This window comes from Miscanthus floridulus, chromosome 1 (assembly GCF_019320115.1).
Source record: "Miscanthus floridulus cultivar M001 chromosome 1, ASM1932011v1, whole genome shotgun sequence".
NCBI lineage: Eukaryota > Viridiplantae > Streptophyta > Magnoliopsida > Poales > Poaceae > Miscanthus > Miscanthus floridulus.
In genome coordinates this window covers 122,446,291-122,463,890 of record NC_089580.1, presented here as the reverse complement: position 1 = coordinate 122,463,890, position 17,600 = coordinate 122,446,291, and the positions used below count along the sequence as shown (strand labels likewise).

At 42.4% G+C, this 17,600-nt stretch overlaps 2 protein-coding genes across 3 annotated transcripts; one reads left to right on the top strand and one right to left on the bottom strand.

Annotated features, from left to right (window-relative positions):
* The first annotated feature begins 3,889 nt into the window (after window positions 1-3,889).
* Window positions 3,890-6,307, top strand: LOC136492460 (uncharacterized). The gene is made up of 4 exons (XM_066488471.1): window positions 3,890-4,324; window positions 4,415-4,468; window positions 5,220-5,345; window positions 5,970-6,307. Exons 1-4 carry the CDS (start codon window positions 3,944-3,946, stop codon window positions 6,138-6,140), a joined length of 732 nt encoding a protein of 243 aa, XP_066344568.1. The 5' UTR covers window positions 3,890-3,943; the 3' UTR covers window positions 6,141-6,307.
* Window positions 6,308-6,804: 497 nt separating this feature from the next.
* On the bottom strand, window positions 6,805-11,624 carry LOC136492451 (eukaryotic translation initiation factor 3 subunit B-like). 2 transcript variants are annotated; one of them, XM_066488462.1, is made up of 11 exons: window positions 11,369-11,624; window positions 10,108-10,348; window positions 9,588-9,737; window positions 9,347-9,475; window positions 9,093-9,221; window positions 8,933-9,016; window positions 8,708-8,832; window positions 8,414-8,612; window positions 7,791-8,323; window positions 7,428-7,536; window positions 6,805-7,333 (listed from the first exon to the last, which is right to left on the bottom strand). In XM_066488462.1, the coding sequence occupies exons 1-11, from the start codon at window positions 11,488-11,490 to the stop codon at window positions 6,989-6,991; spliced, it is 2,166 nt and encodes a 721-aa protein (XP_066344559.1). In that variant the 5' UTR covers window positions 11,491-11,624; the 3' UTR covers window positions 6,805-6,988. The 2 variants fall into 2 exon arrangements, with proteins under 2 accessions (XP_066344559.1, XP_066344561.1); XM_066488464.1 differs by having other exon boundaries at window positions 9,588-9,734.
* Between the last annotated feature and the right edge of the window lie 5,976 nt (window positions 11,625-17,600).

The following is a 17,600-nucleotide window of genomic DNA, read 5'->3' as shown; positions in this document are numbered from 1 at the left end:
GTTTGTTGTGGATCCATGTCTATGTAGCAGATCACGGATAGCGGGCGCTAAGTTCTAATCGTGACATCTAATAATCACACAAATGGCTTCATTCGCTTGTCTTAAAATCCGGTTTGTTCGGCTTCTTTTTCAACCAGAACAATGTTTTTCTCTCACAAACAATTCAGCCAGAACAGTGTTTTGGCTTTAGCCAAGTTCAGCCAAGCGAACGGAGCCATAAATATATGTATGTATATCATGAGTATTGACTTTCTCACATCGTTGTAGCAACTAGAAAACAAAATATTGATACAAGAATAAATGCTTAACTAGATATTTAGTTGCACTCGAATAGTTGATCAGCCCGTTCGTTTGTCGGTTTCAGCCAGGGCTTATCAGTCAGCCAACAGTGTTTTTCTCTCACAACAAACCAGCACCAGTCGGACTTATCAGCCTAGAAACCAACCAGCGAACAGGCTCGATGTCTCTGTCCAACATAACTTACATTAAGAAACAAACATGATGTACTACGTTGATTTATTGGCTCATCACAAATTAAGTTCGATAATGATACATACAAGACGTCCGGATCGACGGACGCCTCGACCGCTCACTCCCATAGCGCTCGCGACCCTCCCCATTCTTATCCTTTCACCTCCCGCGTCCACACCCGACGATGCGGCCATCGCTGCTTCCTGGCCTGTGAAGGCTCCTCCCCCCACCCCCGGCGTCCTCCTCCCCCAACTCGTCGGCTTCTTCCCCCCACCCCGGCGTCCTCCTCCCCACCCGGCGGCTTTCTCTCGGGGACCCCTAGCTGCCGAGGGGTCGGCACCAGACCCGCCGCCAACCCCCCTCCCCTCCCAAAGAAAATAATTTCTTCCCCCCACTTCCTTCACTAAATTGGGCCCAATTCAACTGTATTCTTGGGCCAAACAATATACCACACAACAGCCATGCACTAAAAGACGAAATTGCTGACATTAGCACATATCGCATGATTTTTTAGGTTAAAAAAAGTCATATCTCATAAACCAAGTATCCTAATTAAAATCCGATTGCGTGTTCCTTGTAATAAACTCTTAAAAACAAGATCCCACATGGATATATTTCGATAAAATTTTTAACGAACATTTATCTCATGATGAACCTGTATTTAAAGATAATCACCGAACATCACATTAATACTACACGAACATCATAGAAAAATAGCATAGAACATCATATGTATACTACGCGAACATCATATATATCATGAAATGTAAATAATAAAAATAAAATTAATGAAGTAATTAATTATAGTCAAATAAAAAGAAGAAAAATGCTACCGAACATCACAAATACATCGTAGAACATCAAATTAACACCACATGAACATCGCTAAATATGGCATAGAACATCATATGTATACTACATAAACATCATAAAATTTCATGAAAATGTAAAATAAAAATAATGAAATTAGCGAAGTAATTAATTATAGTGAAATAAAAAGAAGAAAATATGCTACCGAACATCACAAAATATATCCTAGAACATCAATGTATGTTTACTGAACATCACAAAATAACATCGTAGAACATCACATTTCTACTCGCTGACATCAAAAAATACATGATAGAACATTATATGTATACTACACGAACATCACATGTCTCTATAAATAAAAAAGTGAAACATAAACTTATGAATAGAATAAAAGAAAAGAAAAATAAATGAATAAGAGGAAAGAAAAAATAAATAAAATGAAACATATAATAAAAAAGGAAAATAGAAAAATGAACAAAAATATTAATAAAAGACAATCAAAAAGAAAGGAAATGAAAAAAGAAATAGAAGAAAAGAAAGAAAAATAAGAAAGAATAAAAGAAAAAAGAAAGAAAAATAAAAAAGAATAAAATATGACAAGAATAATAGAACAAAACAAAAAATAATAAAGAAAAGAAAAAGGAAAAAGAAAAAGAAATAGTAGAAAGAAAAGAAAAAGAAAAAGAAAAAAGAAATAGAAAAAGAAAAAGAAAAAGAAAAAAAAAGAAAACCTCACTTACCTGTGCTCCTGGGCCGCTGGGTCGAAACTAAGCCTACGGAGCCAGCCAAAACGAAGCCTGCGGAGCCAACTACGTACGACGGTACGAGCGGAGGGGGCCAACTACTGTACAAGCACAGAGGGGGTCGGCGCGAGGATTCCATCCGACTGGTCAGCAGCGATGGTTTACGCCATCTCCCCCACCCCCGTGGCCCCTTTTCCCACCCCGGCACTCGATGTGGAAGCGGTGGCCGCACCGCGACAGCGTGCTGGCCGTCGTCATCGACCATCGTGGCGGCCCTCGTCGCCACCACCGGCGATGGTCAGGCTCTAAAGCCACCGCCGCTAACCCCTGACGGTCGGAATCGACTGGCACAGCCTTTTCCCTCCCTTATGTTCCTCGACCCTCAGCGGCTCCTTCCCCCACCCTAGCGTCCTCCTCCCCTACCCTGGCGGCGCCCCTCCCTTCACACCGGCGTCCTCCCCTACCGGGAGCCCGCAATGCTCGTAGATCTGACGGCCATGGCACTCTCCGCACCAGTCTCTCTCTCTCCCCTTATGTTGCAGTTGTATGTTTCAATTGTTTTAGGCGTTTTAGAGGTATGTTGCATTTATTTCATATGGATGTTGCAAAAGTAGATCGAGGGATGTTGCACATGTTGCATATGTTGTAATTGTTTCAGAGGCATGTTGCAACAGTATGTTTCAAGTATTTCGGAGGTATATTTCATTTGTGTTTTCCGGACGCATGTTACAATTGTGTTTATCTAGATGTTGCATTGTTTGACATATATGTTGCATGTGTTTTATTCTGATGTTGTGTATGGTTGCAATGGTTTTCAAGTGTGTTTCAGGTCTGTTTTTAAAGTGTTTCATAAGCATGTTTCAACTGCCTTCAGACGTATGTTACAACCATTGTATTTGGATGTTTCAAAAGTAAATCGGGTGTTGCATCTATTCTCCTCCCACCTTCTGCTACATCATCTCTCTCGGAGCCAGCAGAGCATCCATATGAACGAGGGATGGGTGATGGGTGCGATGGGCTCGGGACGAGGGAGTTGTGTGCGTCGAGCGCAAGCGAGGGAGCTCCATACGGACGGACGTTGCCTCTAGAGCGGGATGGGCGCTGGGCGGAGGGGGCTCCATACGTCACGGTTTGGGAGCAGGGGCGGAGGCGCGTGGTGACGTGGGCACGGCGGGCGGGCGCTCTCCTGTTGCGCGGGCGTAGCCTACGTGAGGGGGCGCAGCTGGTGCGTCGAACGGAAGCCAAGTCTGAACGTAGGCCTAGGGCCAGACGTCCAGGCGCTAGGCTTGCCGAATTAAGTTTGTAACCAATGGTACTCGCTATGGAATAGAGATACGAAAGTGGGCAACAGTAGACTTAGGTTGAGATTCAGAATCAGCTAGGATTTTACTTGCTATAGCGGCCTGCTATGCTAAATAGCGCCCGCTAAGTTCTAGGGTGGTATCTCCAGGTCGCTACATCGTAGCGGTAGCGAAAAGGCACTGAGGCACTGCTACCACTATTGTGGCCACTATAGCGACGGCTACAAATGGTATTCAGTACCTTGCCCTAACGATCAAGGACTAGTGATTAATACATTAATAATGCGTAAATAGGAGTTAATATGGACTAGTTGTTAGCCCATGGAGATCATTTTTTCATGCAAGATTTTAGACCTTTATTTTGGAATTTCAGAGAGAAGGAAAAAAGAAGAACAGGAAACGGCTCAATTAGGCAATTTCGGTAGATTGGCGAGAAAATTTGGGACGCGACAGGCGCCCAAGAAACGAAGCCCAGATTGGTTCGGCTAGGCTCAACCCAAACAACAGGAGTAGATGGTACGACAAGAAAAGGCCCAACCAGTGCCCCACACAGCCCACGAAGCGAGCAACCCCATCCGCAAGAAAACCTCGCGATTTCCCTTCGCACGCGCCGGCATGGCGACGCTCGCGCGGTGGCATCCACCACTACCACCAGCCCCACTGGCCGCTGGGGCAGCCGCTTCTACTGCCCGCCCCCTCGCTCGACGGCGGATCCCGCGCCGAGCCGCGACCGTGGTCTCCCCGCGCGCGTTCGGCGGCGCGGACTTCGATGGCTTCGTGCGGCGCGCGTGGCGGAGCGCCAACGCTGGGGCCGAGCGGCTCGCCTTCGAGGCACGGCAGGCCGCGCAGCGGCTGGACGGCAGGTTCTCGATCTCCCGGAGGCTCGCGGAGGCCTCCCGTGCCGCCCGCGCCCGCGCCGTTGAGATCGACGCCGAGCTCGGCATCGGGCGGCGGTGGCGCTCCTTCTCCGTCGACTTCTCCCGCAACTGGCCCAGGGTTCGGATTCTATACGCTCCCTCGCCATTTCAAGCTCTTTAGTACTTGTTATCGCTCTAATCTATGCTTAATTTGATTTCTCATGTACAGTATCGGAGGGGGATCAATGACTTCATGGAAACTCCCATCGGGAGAGCATTAGCTGTAAGTTGATTGATAGCTCAAATTCGCTCGGATTAGCTTGCTAACGTAGCTCAAATTGGGTGCTTATAATTGATCGTAGGACGTAGATATCATAGCTTGGATTTTGTGGCATTTTGGCGATGTGCTACTACTAACTAACTAGTTCATTTCATGTTTCCCATCTGCGGATGCACACTCCTATTTCTTTGTGCCGTGGTCTCATTGGTAGGCTTCATGCAGTCTAATGAATAACTGTTACCACGGTTTATTTGCAAACAATGACAAGTGAACAGCGAAATTACACCCTAGTACTTATCATCTGACTGAGGGTTACTGCTGTCTATCTCTGGGAGCCCTAAATTTCTCTGTATATTTAGATGCCTAGGTAAATTGCAATGTGATCATAAGACCTCGAGGATTCCATGAGTTTGATTGTGACACAAGGGAATAGGTACTGATGAGCTACTGATGTTGAATACTTTTGTGCTTTGTAAGGGAAAAACATCATAAAAGAGTGGTATTCTTGATAAAAGAAAAGTTGTAAAACATTTTCCTTAACACTGATGTTAGCCCTTCCGAGCTCACATGTTCCTCCAGCTTATAGTCGAATATTTCTTTAACTAAAATATACTTATACCACAATCATAATATCAAGTTCAGCTTTGTTTTGAGAACAAAATATTGTGTTTGGTCGATAAACATTTGACGATTCTTGTGCAAACAGTAGATCCTTTTCAATATCTGATGTTTTTTAGCTATCTCTTTTATGCAGACAATATTTTTCCTATGGCTTGCACTGTCAGGGTGGTTGTTCAGAATTTTCATTTTTGGCACGTTTGTGCTGCCATTTGCTGCCCCTCTTCTCCTTGGGACCTTTGCTAACAGGGTTGCCATTGAGGTAAGAGTGCATCTAAATTTAATCTGTTATTGTGCACTTCTTTACTCACTTCAAAGGAGTCATTAGTTCTCATTGCAGAAGGTTGTGTGTCTGATCATGCTTTACATACTTACTGGAGAAGTGTTAGTGAAATTGTCCAATCATCTTGCATTTTTGGTTTGCACTTTGCATGCTTTAAACTTTTGTTAGCCTATTGTCTCTGATAACTAATGGGCAAGAGTTGTCATACCTCCAAACATCTCTGCTTGATAATATTGACAGGGATCCCTGCTTCCATGGCATGTAACGAGAGCTGTTCAAATTGAATCCAATTTGGCATGTAAAGAGAGCTGTTCAAGTTGAATCCAATTTGGCTACTTTTATTAGCCATCGGATGTCCATATAGTTTGATAATGTTGATAGTCACAGCACACGCTTAGTTTGGGTGTGTTTTGTAGTCTTCTCGATAGTTGAAGTAATCATCTCTGCGCCAGCATCTATTATCACACTCACGCAATTGCAACATGGCTACTCTTCAGTCTTCGATCTTCAATCTTCATATCCTTTGGTGGTGGTCAACTAGAAGCCAAGTTTGCTTTGAACATACTTGTTCCTAGTTACTGATGGAGCAGGATTCATTTGCAGGGAACATGCCCAGCATGCAAAAGGCGTTTTGTGGGCTACCGCAACCAAGTGATTCGGTGCATGAACTGCCAAAACATCGTATGGCAGCCAAATAACAGCTCATCTGGTGGCACTAGAAGTTCACGAAGCTCAGAACCTGATGTAATTGATGTAGAATACGAAGAGAAGTAAGAACATTGTGCCCCACCCTACACAGAAAAGCGAAAATCAGGTGGGCGGAGGAAGAGGCAAGGCTTAGACACAGGATGCACCTTCATGAGCTGTTTGTAGATTTGGTTGTTTCAATACTTCTGTACATTACGTGCTCCTTTTGAAATAAAACGGAAATTTTGGTGGTGTGCACAATGAGACGATGTGTGGCACCTTTCGATTTTACGTCCTGGCGTATCCATAGCTTATTGTACTGTTGCATCTGAGTACTAGTAAACATCTTGCAAAAGCAAAGAGTGGTTTTGGTTTGAGCTCGTACCAGTCATCGACGGCTGCAAAACATAAGTTGGTTGATCTAATCGATGCCAATATGAGCAGTAGGATCGATTGGCTTCTCTTCTGTTGGGTGCTCCCGCGCATGTTCATCTGAATTACAACGGATGGTTTCTGAATATGTACCGACTGGTACATCTGAATGGCAACGTCAGAGGCGAGGTGCTGGAGCCGGAGCACTGAAGGCCTTGCTGGACACAGTGTGGAAGGAAAGCCGGCGCCGCCAGCGCCCAGCTCCTGTGTCCATGTCTCTGGCTGTTGCCTCTAGCTAGCCAAACCAATTTTTGGCCTGTCCCATAGAGGGAGAGTGGTGCAATATGGCTGAATGCTCTAAATTTTGCAGAACCAGACAGATTAGCAATCCAGCAGCAAAATTTGATATCTGAATACATGATCCGACAATTCAGGCAGAAGTGTACAAAGCAGTAAAATGATCAGCAAATTGTGCACTTGATCACTAGAGCCTATTATGCAATGCGACCCCAATGAACTTACACAACAAAAAAGAACTCAACCAGATTCTATCACAAGCCTTTTCACTCCTGATCTAGGTCGAATGCAAGAACTTCTTGACGGACATCAACGACTTCCTCCACCTCAACTTCCTTGGCCTCGTACTCTTCCTCCTCGTCACTGGCCTCCCCATCCCTGAGCTCCATCCTGTAAGCGCGCTCCTCCTCATGCATCTGCTTCCACTTGGCAACCCATGAGTCCCATTCTTCCTGAAGCTGTGTCCGCCTCTTCCTGTCCTGCTCGCTCAACTGGTTAAACGCGTCCTGGTCCTCTTGTTCGTACTTCTTGCTGTACTTCTTCAGGTTCCTTGAGATCTCTTCTTCCTTCTCGGAGGTCAGTAGTGAGGGTGGTCTCGGGCGCCATATGAACTGTACCGTTCAGTCCATGCAAAAGATACATTGCCACATAAGACAATTGTATATCATTGAACGGCATCCAAAAGGAGAGTGACTGAACATTTACCTGATAGAAATGATCCTTTGACACCTTGTAAAGATGCTTGCCATTAAAGGACCATATTTGAAAGCCGTTCTCCATTTCATGAACTGAGGTAACTGCAGTCGCGAGATATCTGAACAAAAAGAGTTGCAAAATTATTCCAGTACATTTAACTTATTAGGGCTATGGGTACCAAAGACACAGTATCACTACTGACTGTGTGGCCAAAATTTAGAAATATACAACTTTATGCATACAAAGGTGCATGGAATTTAACATGAGGGTGATCTGCAAGTGTCAACTTGATTAGGTATTTTTAGCTATATTATGTAATACCAATGTCAATAAGTGGAATCAGGAAATTTCTAAAACCAGTGACGAGCTCACCTCCCAGTTGGATCCCACATGATATCCGTTGCCATAAAATGCTCTCCTGTTGCCATTGTCTCTAGTTCATCAACATTGTAGAATTCCAGCTGTCCGTTGAAACCCTTCAGTCCAGCAAGAACAATGAAGCGCCCAGCAGGAGACCAGTACAAAGCATTAGCTTGCTTGGCCTTGAGGGTTGTGAGCTTGGACACACGGCTAGTGTTATTGGCTGTTCGCATGGTGTAGAAGCTAACATCAGGCCTAGGGCCATCACCATGAATGATAGCAAAGCGATGTCCTTTAGGTTCCCATGCAAATGCAATGATCTTGTCATTCTTGTTCTCGAGTTCAAGGACCTCAATTGGGATATCCCTCTCCTTAATTCTAAACAGCTCAAACCCAGTGTAGGTGCTCTTTTTTGTTTTTGTGTACCTATCAACTTGAACAGCAAGATATTCTCCACTGTTCTGCCAATACATTTTGCAATCACTGACACTGAAAAGGTTTTTCTGTCGCAGCTCCTCTTTGCCAGGGATTTGCACTAGACTCACCTTTCAATAGAAAGATCAATTTTAGCCTTCATCATTAAATATTGAATAAACATGTTATAAGAGGTATCTGTTCCACAAATTTATGCTCACCCTCGCAGGCTGATTTCCACCACCCATTTCAGGCACAAACAGAGATATGATAGGATCAGTGGGAGACCAGCTGAAGTCCACTACATTTTCTACCTTCAAAGACTTTTTATCAAGAAGGGAGAATGTATTGGTTTCATAGACAGATATTATATTCTTCCCAAGCCTCGCAAAATATTTGTCATCCTTTCCACCACCCCACCTTTGAACATGTAAAAATATAGTAAGCATCCAACTGGGACAAACTTAAGAAAACATTTATGCAGCAATTAACAAACAAAGCACTTGTGCTTTCACCTGAAAATAGGCCATGAAACACCAGAAACCCCAATATTCCCGCCAGTAGTATAATCATCGGCGCTTCCCTTAAAGTCTCGCATCACCTTCCCAGTCCTTACATCAAAGATATTCAGGACAACCCTCTACAAGATTAATAGTGGTTAGTCAGAAAGGAAAAGCTATTTCTTATAAGAAAGAAGAAAGAAAAGCTATGAGCAGAGTATAAATGTGACAATATCTTACATGTGTGTCTCTAGGGTTGCTGGGCTCATGGCTGCTGTATGTGACCAAATATCTTTCGCTAGGAGAGAAGTCAATCAGTTTCAACTGTTACAACCCACTGTCAGCTAGAACATTAAACATTCAAACATTGGATACAATTCAGCATGGTGAAAATCAGTACCATGGGATGAGCAAAACGCATCAGACGCTCAAAGCCATTTTCACCACCCCACACCTGCGATCCCTGCCTATGAACCGTTGCCAAGTACGTTCCCAGAGGGGACCACTGAATGAAACTATCTGTCCAGTACTGGAAAGAAAAAGGAGTAAAACAGAAGGATAAGTACCTATATGGATTTTATTCTACTAACTGAAGTAGCAGGCTGAACTTAACCTTTAATCAATTGTAGCAACAAGTGCAAGAAAATGAAGTACCTGCTTTTGAAACACAAGCTCAGGTGCTAGCTTTCTTGCATCATTCCAATAAACTTCAGTTAGTGTGCCAGCACGAATGACAAATTGGTCTCGGGCCTTTTCATCAGTTAGCCACTTCAGAAGATTTTCCTGAGATCAGTATCAAGATATTAAGCAGTGTTGCACGACAAACCTAGCTGCTTCAAAAAAATTGAGCACTAAACAGAAGTAGCCATCCAGGGAGTAGAAGGAAAAAACTTACTCCAGCAGTGTATGGCTTAATTTCAGCGGGGGTCCATGTGTCAGGAACTTTCATGTACTTCTCGAAATCATCAAGCAAATTAACTGCGAAGATGTGAGACTTGTCGAGTTTGTACCCATTGGTTTTTTCCCTAGCCAGCTCAGCTTCCTGCTAAAAAACAAAGTTACATATAAACTAACTGGCAATAAAGGAGACCTATTTCTACGTCAACCATCCAACAGGATGCATAATTTTATGGAATTCAAAATGATTGAAGGAGGCAAAAGCAAACACGGTGGACTACAAATAATGAAGTTCAAATTATCAAAACATTTTCATAGATGTGTGTTTGTACAGCGTTCCAAAAGCATATGATGGCATGTTTGGATAGAACGACCAACACTAAGGCATCACTCAAACTACAAGAATGGTGGCAACGGCCGGCCAGTGATGAATTGAAAAGATAACATTATCAAGCCATCGGTCATTGCTTCATTGTGCAGGTAAGAACTAAGGAAAACGCAACCAGCAAGTAAACTACCTGAGGGGTATTATACTCAATGAAACAGTAGCCATATGTCTTCTTTGTCTCTGGGTTTACAGGCATCCATAGACCATTTTCTTTTATCACACCAATTTGGCTGTAGATCTTGCGTATGACATTCTCAAGCTTATCAAACTTTTCTGGAGGAACAACTGGCAGATTGTCCACTACAATAATGTTGGATAAACCCATTTCAAGTTCTGGAGGATCCTCACTACGAAGTACCTCCTCGTCATCACTGCAAATTGTAAGAATATTATAAGCAAATAGCAATAAGCAACACTGAAAATAAATCAAGGATACTGTAACCCAGAAAATCATATGAAAGTCATTCATACTAAATGCATCTCTCTGAGCACTAAAGATTTACATTCTCATCGTGGTGGCAAGCAAAGGTACGGTCTATGCAAGATTGGTATTACTGCACCTGATTAACCTTCGCGTAGCTTAACCTACAATTTCGTTAACTACGCTTAATAACAATATACTAGCAGGATCTTAAAGGAGACAATCAACAATTCGGCACAAACCTGCATAAATGGTTGCAGCTGCAAACAGCAAATCAACACTACACGGTTTTATAGGACATCAGATTTTTTTAGGATTTGCCAGACGACTGTCTCCAACAAGAGACTCATGGGCACCCAAACCCAAAATGGGTAACAGAGACCCAAAATCAGCCTCCAAAATGGGTAACAGAGACCCAAAATCAGCCTCCAATAACTACCTATATGGGAGAACCATTTTGGGTTGCCTGATAGATAAAACACAAATATGAGCATCCTCTCTACTCGAAACTCATTTGCAGAAATGATTCTCTTTTGGGTCCTGTTGTTAGAGAAGATGCCGAATGAGTATTGAACCCTTTGCCTGTAGACCCAAAGGCCAAATGGATCTTGTATTTTGGGTGTTGTTGTTAGAGATTGTCCTAAATAGGGGTCAGATGGACGCTCAAACACAAAAATCTAAAAACGTCTTTCGCAACCACAAAACTATGTACCAGTCCAACCGGAACAGAGGACTGTCAATCCCGACGGAAGCCAAAAAAAAAATCGCTTAATTCTGCTGTGCAGATCAGCTGCTGCCGGGACCTACAACAGAACACACTAAATATTGCACGAAACCTACAAAATCCCACCGTAGACCCTCGCATCTGGGAAAAGCAGAATTAGGGCAACCAAGGCCACCACATACTAAGCGCGCTAAGATGGTGCATGTCACTGATTGGGACCCGACGTGAGGCGGGGCGTGCGTCTACCTGAGGATGCCAAAGTCCTCGCCGGCCGGGAGGGCGATGGAGTCCAGATCGACAGCGGAGAGGTCCACCCCGAGCTCCCGCGCCCGCGCCTCGATGCCCTCCATGGAGATTGCCAGCGCCATCTTCTCTTACATAGAACGCCTGGAACCGTCTGCGAGAACGAGGGATTAGGGAGGGATTCCTGCGCGCTGTGGTGGCGGTGGCGGCTGTAGAGGAGTGCGGCGGCGCGGGGTGGGATGGGGATGGAGCTGGGGTTTTGGTTGGAGTCGCGAGGCGAAACTCTTCTTCTTATGAAGTCCCGTCTGACAGGTGGGCCACGCAGAGGATGACCCAGTTTCTATCCGGGAATCATCGGGTCCGACGGGTCGGAGCTCTATTGTTGTTGGGCTGAAAGATAGCGAGCGTGACGGCCCACGCGCGAGAGCCGTGACCCACACGTCTACGGCTGGGGATGACGGCGGTGGCCCAGCGAGAGACGTCTGTAGACTACACCAGCCTTCTTCGATGCTTTTAGGTAGATGCGTTTCTTTTTTTTAAAAAAAAAGCCCAACTTACCTTCTCAACTATTGCATCCGATTTTCCTCCCTCATGTACAAAACTAGTTTTTTTTAACCCTCCTCAACTTATAAAACCCGTTCACTTTTGCACTTGGTGGTTTTGCTGATGTGGCACCACGTCAAAGGAGGTAAATCGGATTAAGTTGAAAGTTTGAGGAGGTAAATCGGTCTGGAAATGTTTTTATTAAAATATTTAAAAATTCAAAATTATTTAAATATAGTTTACATGAAAATAATATAATTAAAATCCTAAAACCTGGTTTAATTTTAAAAAATTCATAAATATGAAACTAGTTTTAGGTTTTTTTTTTCTAAAATCATGCTCTATGTTATGGTGCCTAGCTTGAAATATATTGTTCATGTCACTTGATTCTATTTGTACAAATATCATGACCCATGTACTACCATCTAGATTTTCATGTCATGTTATGCTCCATAATTTTTTTTAAGGTTATGCTCCATAATTCATTGCACTAAACTTAATTAAATTTAATAGCTTGTAAATTTTAATTAAGTATATTAAACAAAAGGTACATGCATACATAGGTGCAACAAGGTGCATGCAGCCACATAGTTTAACACAACTACTTTAAGAAATAACATAGGACAGGGGAACAGTGCCCACTACAGTCCTGACGATGTTTCGTTGGTGCTTCTATGTAGTTCAGATGATCAATATTAACTAATTATAATAGATACGATAGCTTGTACTAAAAAATAAGCACAAAATGAGTTCATCAAGATTTTAACAATTTCAAGCTACGCACCATAACATAGAGCATGATTTTAGAAAAAATTCAAAACATGTCTCATAACTTTTTGAGCTAAAATAATTTTTTTGTGAAATTTCAAGATTAAACAAGGTTTAGGATTTTTAATTGTATTATATTTCCATGCAAAAAGTATAATTAATCTATTTTTTAATTCTATTAATTTTTAGATATTTTTATAAAAAAACATTTCTAGTCCAATTTACCTCTTTGAACTTTCAACTTCGTCCGATTTACCTCCTGTGATGTGGTGCCACATTAGGAAAACCCTCGTCAAAACCGCTAGGGTGCGAGACTTCTTTTCTACGTTTCTCTATTACTTTTTCCCTTTTTTATTTTTCTTTTATGTTTTGTTTTATATTTTATTAATTTTTATAGTTAAGTTACTAATATATTTTATTATTTCTATATATTTCCTAGAATTTTTTTGTTTATTTTGGATTTCCCTTTTTATTCTTTGGAGTTTCACTATAATTAACTATTAATTATTTCACTTTTATTTCCTACATTTTATGAGATAAATGTGATGCTCGCATAGTGCATATGATGTTCTATGATATATTTTGGAATATTTATGTAGTACAGATGAGATGTCTCACTATTATCTTTGAGCATTCACATAGTATCTATAAGATATTCAGCCCGTTCGGCTGGTACACAAAACTATTGTGTATCGGCTGGTTCTGGGTGGTTTCAACTGATTCAATAATGTTATATGAGAGAGAATAAATTAAAACAAGCTGAAACAAGCGAGACAAGTCGAGCCGAATACGCTGAGTGTATGTTATCTATCATCACATCCGAGCGCTCGAACCGTACCACAATGATGTCATCTCGTTTCTAAGGGTGGTATCCAATCAGGATTCTCATTGGACCGTTAATCTTTATTAAGCCTCAGGACTGCATGTACGTGCGTGACAGAGATGAAGGTGGATACGTGGTGTGAGTTTCTAATGATGCAATGTTTTTTGTTTTTTGTTTTATTTTGTATTTCATTTTCCTTTTTTATTTATATCTTTTTTACATTTATTTTTCTTTTTTGCTTTTATTTCTATGTTTTTGTATGTGTGGGTCACATCAGATACTAAAACACTTCGCTTTGATTAACTATAAAAAATAATTTGTGTATGTATGGTGTATTTTCTGGATTTATTTGGGTTATATTATATACCAAAATATTTGACTTTGTTTAATTATAGAAATAATTTATGTTTTGTGATGTGTCTTCTGAATCTGTCTGGATTATATTTATGTAATGTTATTTATTTATTTCTATATATTTAGAACTTTTTATTTTAACAGAGATTATATACCAATTGCATGGACCTATAATTCGTTCTATTAGATCTAGAATAATACTCTCTTGAACATAGAACATTTCTCTTGTGATGTGAAAAGGGAACATTGTTTTATGAATCTAGAATATCATTTATGCTCAATAAAAGAAAATATTCTATCTTTGTAAGATAAATGTCGTTAGCTAATTTTTTTTAAATATATTCATATGGAATCTCATTTTACATAATTTATTGCAAGAAAGACATGGTGTGATCAAAATTTAGTTTGAATACTCCATCCAGCAGTTGTGGCTTTTTCAAATCCAATTCAAACGTTCACATCCTAAGCCATGTAGTTTCAAATCCAATTCAAACATTCACATCCTAAACCATGTAGTACTACCTCTGTCCTGAAAAGAATGCAATTATGGATGCATTCTTGGTTAAAGAGTTCAAACTTTAACGAAATATATAGATAAAATATTAATATTTTTAACACCAAATAAATATATATTATGAAAATATATGACAAACCTAATAATATTTGCTTGATGTCATAACTATTTATACTTTTTCTATATATAATTAGTTAAATTTGAGATACTTTAATTTGGTACTATGCTAGAGTTGTATTCTTTTTTTATTCTATTCTTTTTCGGACAAAGGAGTACCAGTATAGCTAGCCAACATTAATTGGCAGGATACCAATAGCCAACCAGCGTAGCAGTAATTGGCAGGATAGCCATAGCCAGCCAGCGTAGCAGTAAGGGTGTGTTTGGTTACCAGATGGAAGCGATACTGTATATCCTATATGGGCTAATGCAGGTTGAGTAAAACAGATTGTTTGATGAGATTGTATGAGCAAATGCGTAAAAAAGCTAAGATGTTTTTTTTGGTTACTTGCATGAGCTAATATAGTCTACTAACTTGAGAGTCTAACATGTGAGCCCGCACAACACTGCGGGCATCGGCAGGCGAGGCTTGGCAGCTATGGCCAATTTGATCGCACCGCACAATGTTGCATTCACACAAGCAGCTGCATCCGGGCATGCAAGCCAACACAGGTAAGCAGTGCAACCAATCACCCATCTCTCCGCGTTTATACACGTGGGCGGATGCAGCGCGGCCGGCGTCTCACCTACCAAACACGTCCTAATTGCCACGAGGAACAATGAAGAACGCTCATTAAGAAAAATCTTATTCCCCTAAAAAAAAATTAAAAAAAAATCTTATTTGAAGCCTAAAAAACTGATTTGACGGGATATGGCAGAATGGGGCAACGAGGGGCATCTTTCACAATAAAATGCACATTGCACAATCGGACGGGGCGTCACACCCGCGTCTACCGCTGTTTCACGCGGGGCTCACGTCGTCCTGAACGTCACCAACGTCGAGAAGAGACGAAACATTGAGACAGAAGAAAACGAGAAAAAAGATACAACACCTGATCTATTTTTAAAACATCTAAATAAAACATTTTCAACATGCGCCTGAAGACAGATGAAACACATGAAACATGCGTCCGAAACACTTGCAAAAACATATGAAAACACTTGAAAAAATCATTGAAAAACATATGCAACATCCAGATAAAAATATTTGCAACATATGTGTGAAACATATGCAACGTCCAAATAAACACACGTGCAACATACGTCTGAAAAATATATGAAACTTTTGAAACAAACACTTGCGACATACGTGTACAATCATTGCAACATATGCAACATCCCGATCTACTTTTATAACATCTATATAAAACACTTGCAACGTAACTTTGAAACATATGAAACGCTTGAAATATATGCTTGCAATATTCGGTTTCAGCACAACATCTCCTTGTTGATTGGGAGTGAGGCCCATCGTCATGTAAAGTTCACTGGTGTAGAGCTCGCCGCTTTGGTGGAGAAGGCTGTGGCTAGTCTGATGGAGAAGGCCGCGGCGGGTCTCCACTCTGTGCGAGTGGAGCGCAAGCTGTGCGCAGGGGTGAGGTCCGCTGCGAGCTGTGCTTGAGCAAGTTTCATCCTGGTCGTCGCGAGCTGTGCGCGGCTAAGTTCTGTTGCGGCCACGGCGAGTTGGGAAGGCGGAGCACGATATGTGTGTGGGCGGGCTCCGCCCGAGCTGCACGCGGGCGAGCTCCACCCCCGCTGCGGCAAGATGGGCAGCCTCCGACTCGACCAAGATGAGCGTGGGCAGCTACGGCGAGCATGGGATGAGCACTCTTGAAAGCTCTAGTTTGGTTTTGGTGAATTGATGAAACCCTAAGTGCTACCTAGTTTATCAAGTGATCATGATATAGGTAGCACACTCCAAGTGATAAAGTAAATAAAGATCATGACATGATGATGGTAATGCCATGATGATGATCAAGTGCTTGGACTTAAAAAGAAGAAAGAAAAAAACAAAAGGCTAAAGGCAAAGATATAAATGATAGAGCCATTTTATTTTGGTGATCGAGATACTTAGTGAGTGTGATCACATTTAGGATCGATAGCCGTACTATTAAGAGGGGTGAAACTCATATCGAAATGCGGTTATCAAAGTGCCAATAGATGCTCTAACTCATTGCATATGCATTTAGGATCTAGTGGAGTGCTAACACCCTTGAAAATATTTGTAAAAATATGCTAACACATGTTTACAAGGTGATACACTTGGTGGTTGGCACATTTGAGTAAGGGTTAGGAACTTCACCGGTGCCCTAAACTTAAGTGAACGTGGTCACTGTAAGTGATCGGACGCTGGTCTCTGAAGGACCGGCGCGTCCGGTCAGTAGCAGTAGAAGAAGCGCAGCGTCAGTCGTTGACAGGACGCTAGCGCTGAAATGACCGGACGCTGACTGGCTGTGTCCGATCACACTGACATGGTCATGCACAGGGGAAACGCCAAGTGACCGGATACTGGGTGAGTCCGATCGAGCATGACCGGACATGTCCGGTCGTAATTTTTTATTTCTGGATGCTTACTAGAAACGACCGGACGTTGAGGCTCAACATCCGGTCACTTTGAGCTGCTGCGTCCGGTCATCACTTGACTGTTGAGATCGGGCGATCAACATTTGAAGAGAGGGGACATGTGGCACGCATAGCGTGACCGGACGCTGAGGTCCAGCGTTCGGTCAATATGACCAGAGCGTCCGGTCACCCCGTGTTGTGCCCAGTGAAGGGGTACAACGGCTCTATTTCGTGGGGGCTTCTATTTAAGCCCCATAGCCAGCTCAAGCTCACCCTCTTGTCCATTTGTATTGACATAGCAACCTTGTGAGCTTAGTCAAAGCCCTCCTACTCATCTCTATCATAGATTCAACATCTTTGTGAGATTGGGAGAGAATCCAAGTACATTGCTTGAGTGTTTGCATCTAGAGGCACTTGGTGTTAGTGTTTCGCTACAGGATTCGCTTGTTACTCTTGGTGGTTACCGCCACCTAGATGGCTTAGAGTAGTGAGGATTGTCAAGCGGAGGGTGGTGATTGTCTCTGGCTCCGATCGTGGTGATTGTGAGGGGTTCTTGACCTTTCCCCGACGGAAAGCCAAAAGGTACTCTAGTGGATTGCTCATGGCTTGTGTGATCCCCATCTTATGTTGGATGTGCGGCACCCTATTGAGGGTTTGGCGTGTGAAGCCAATTA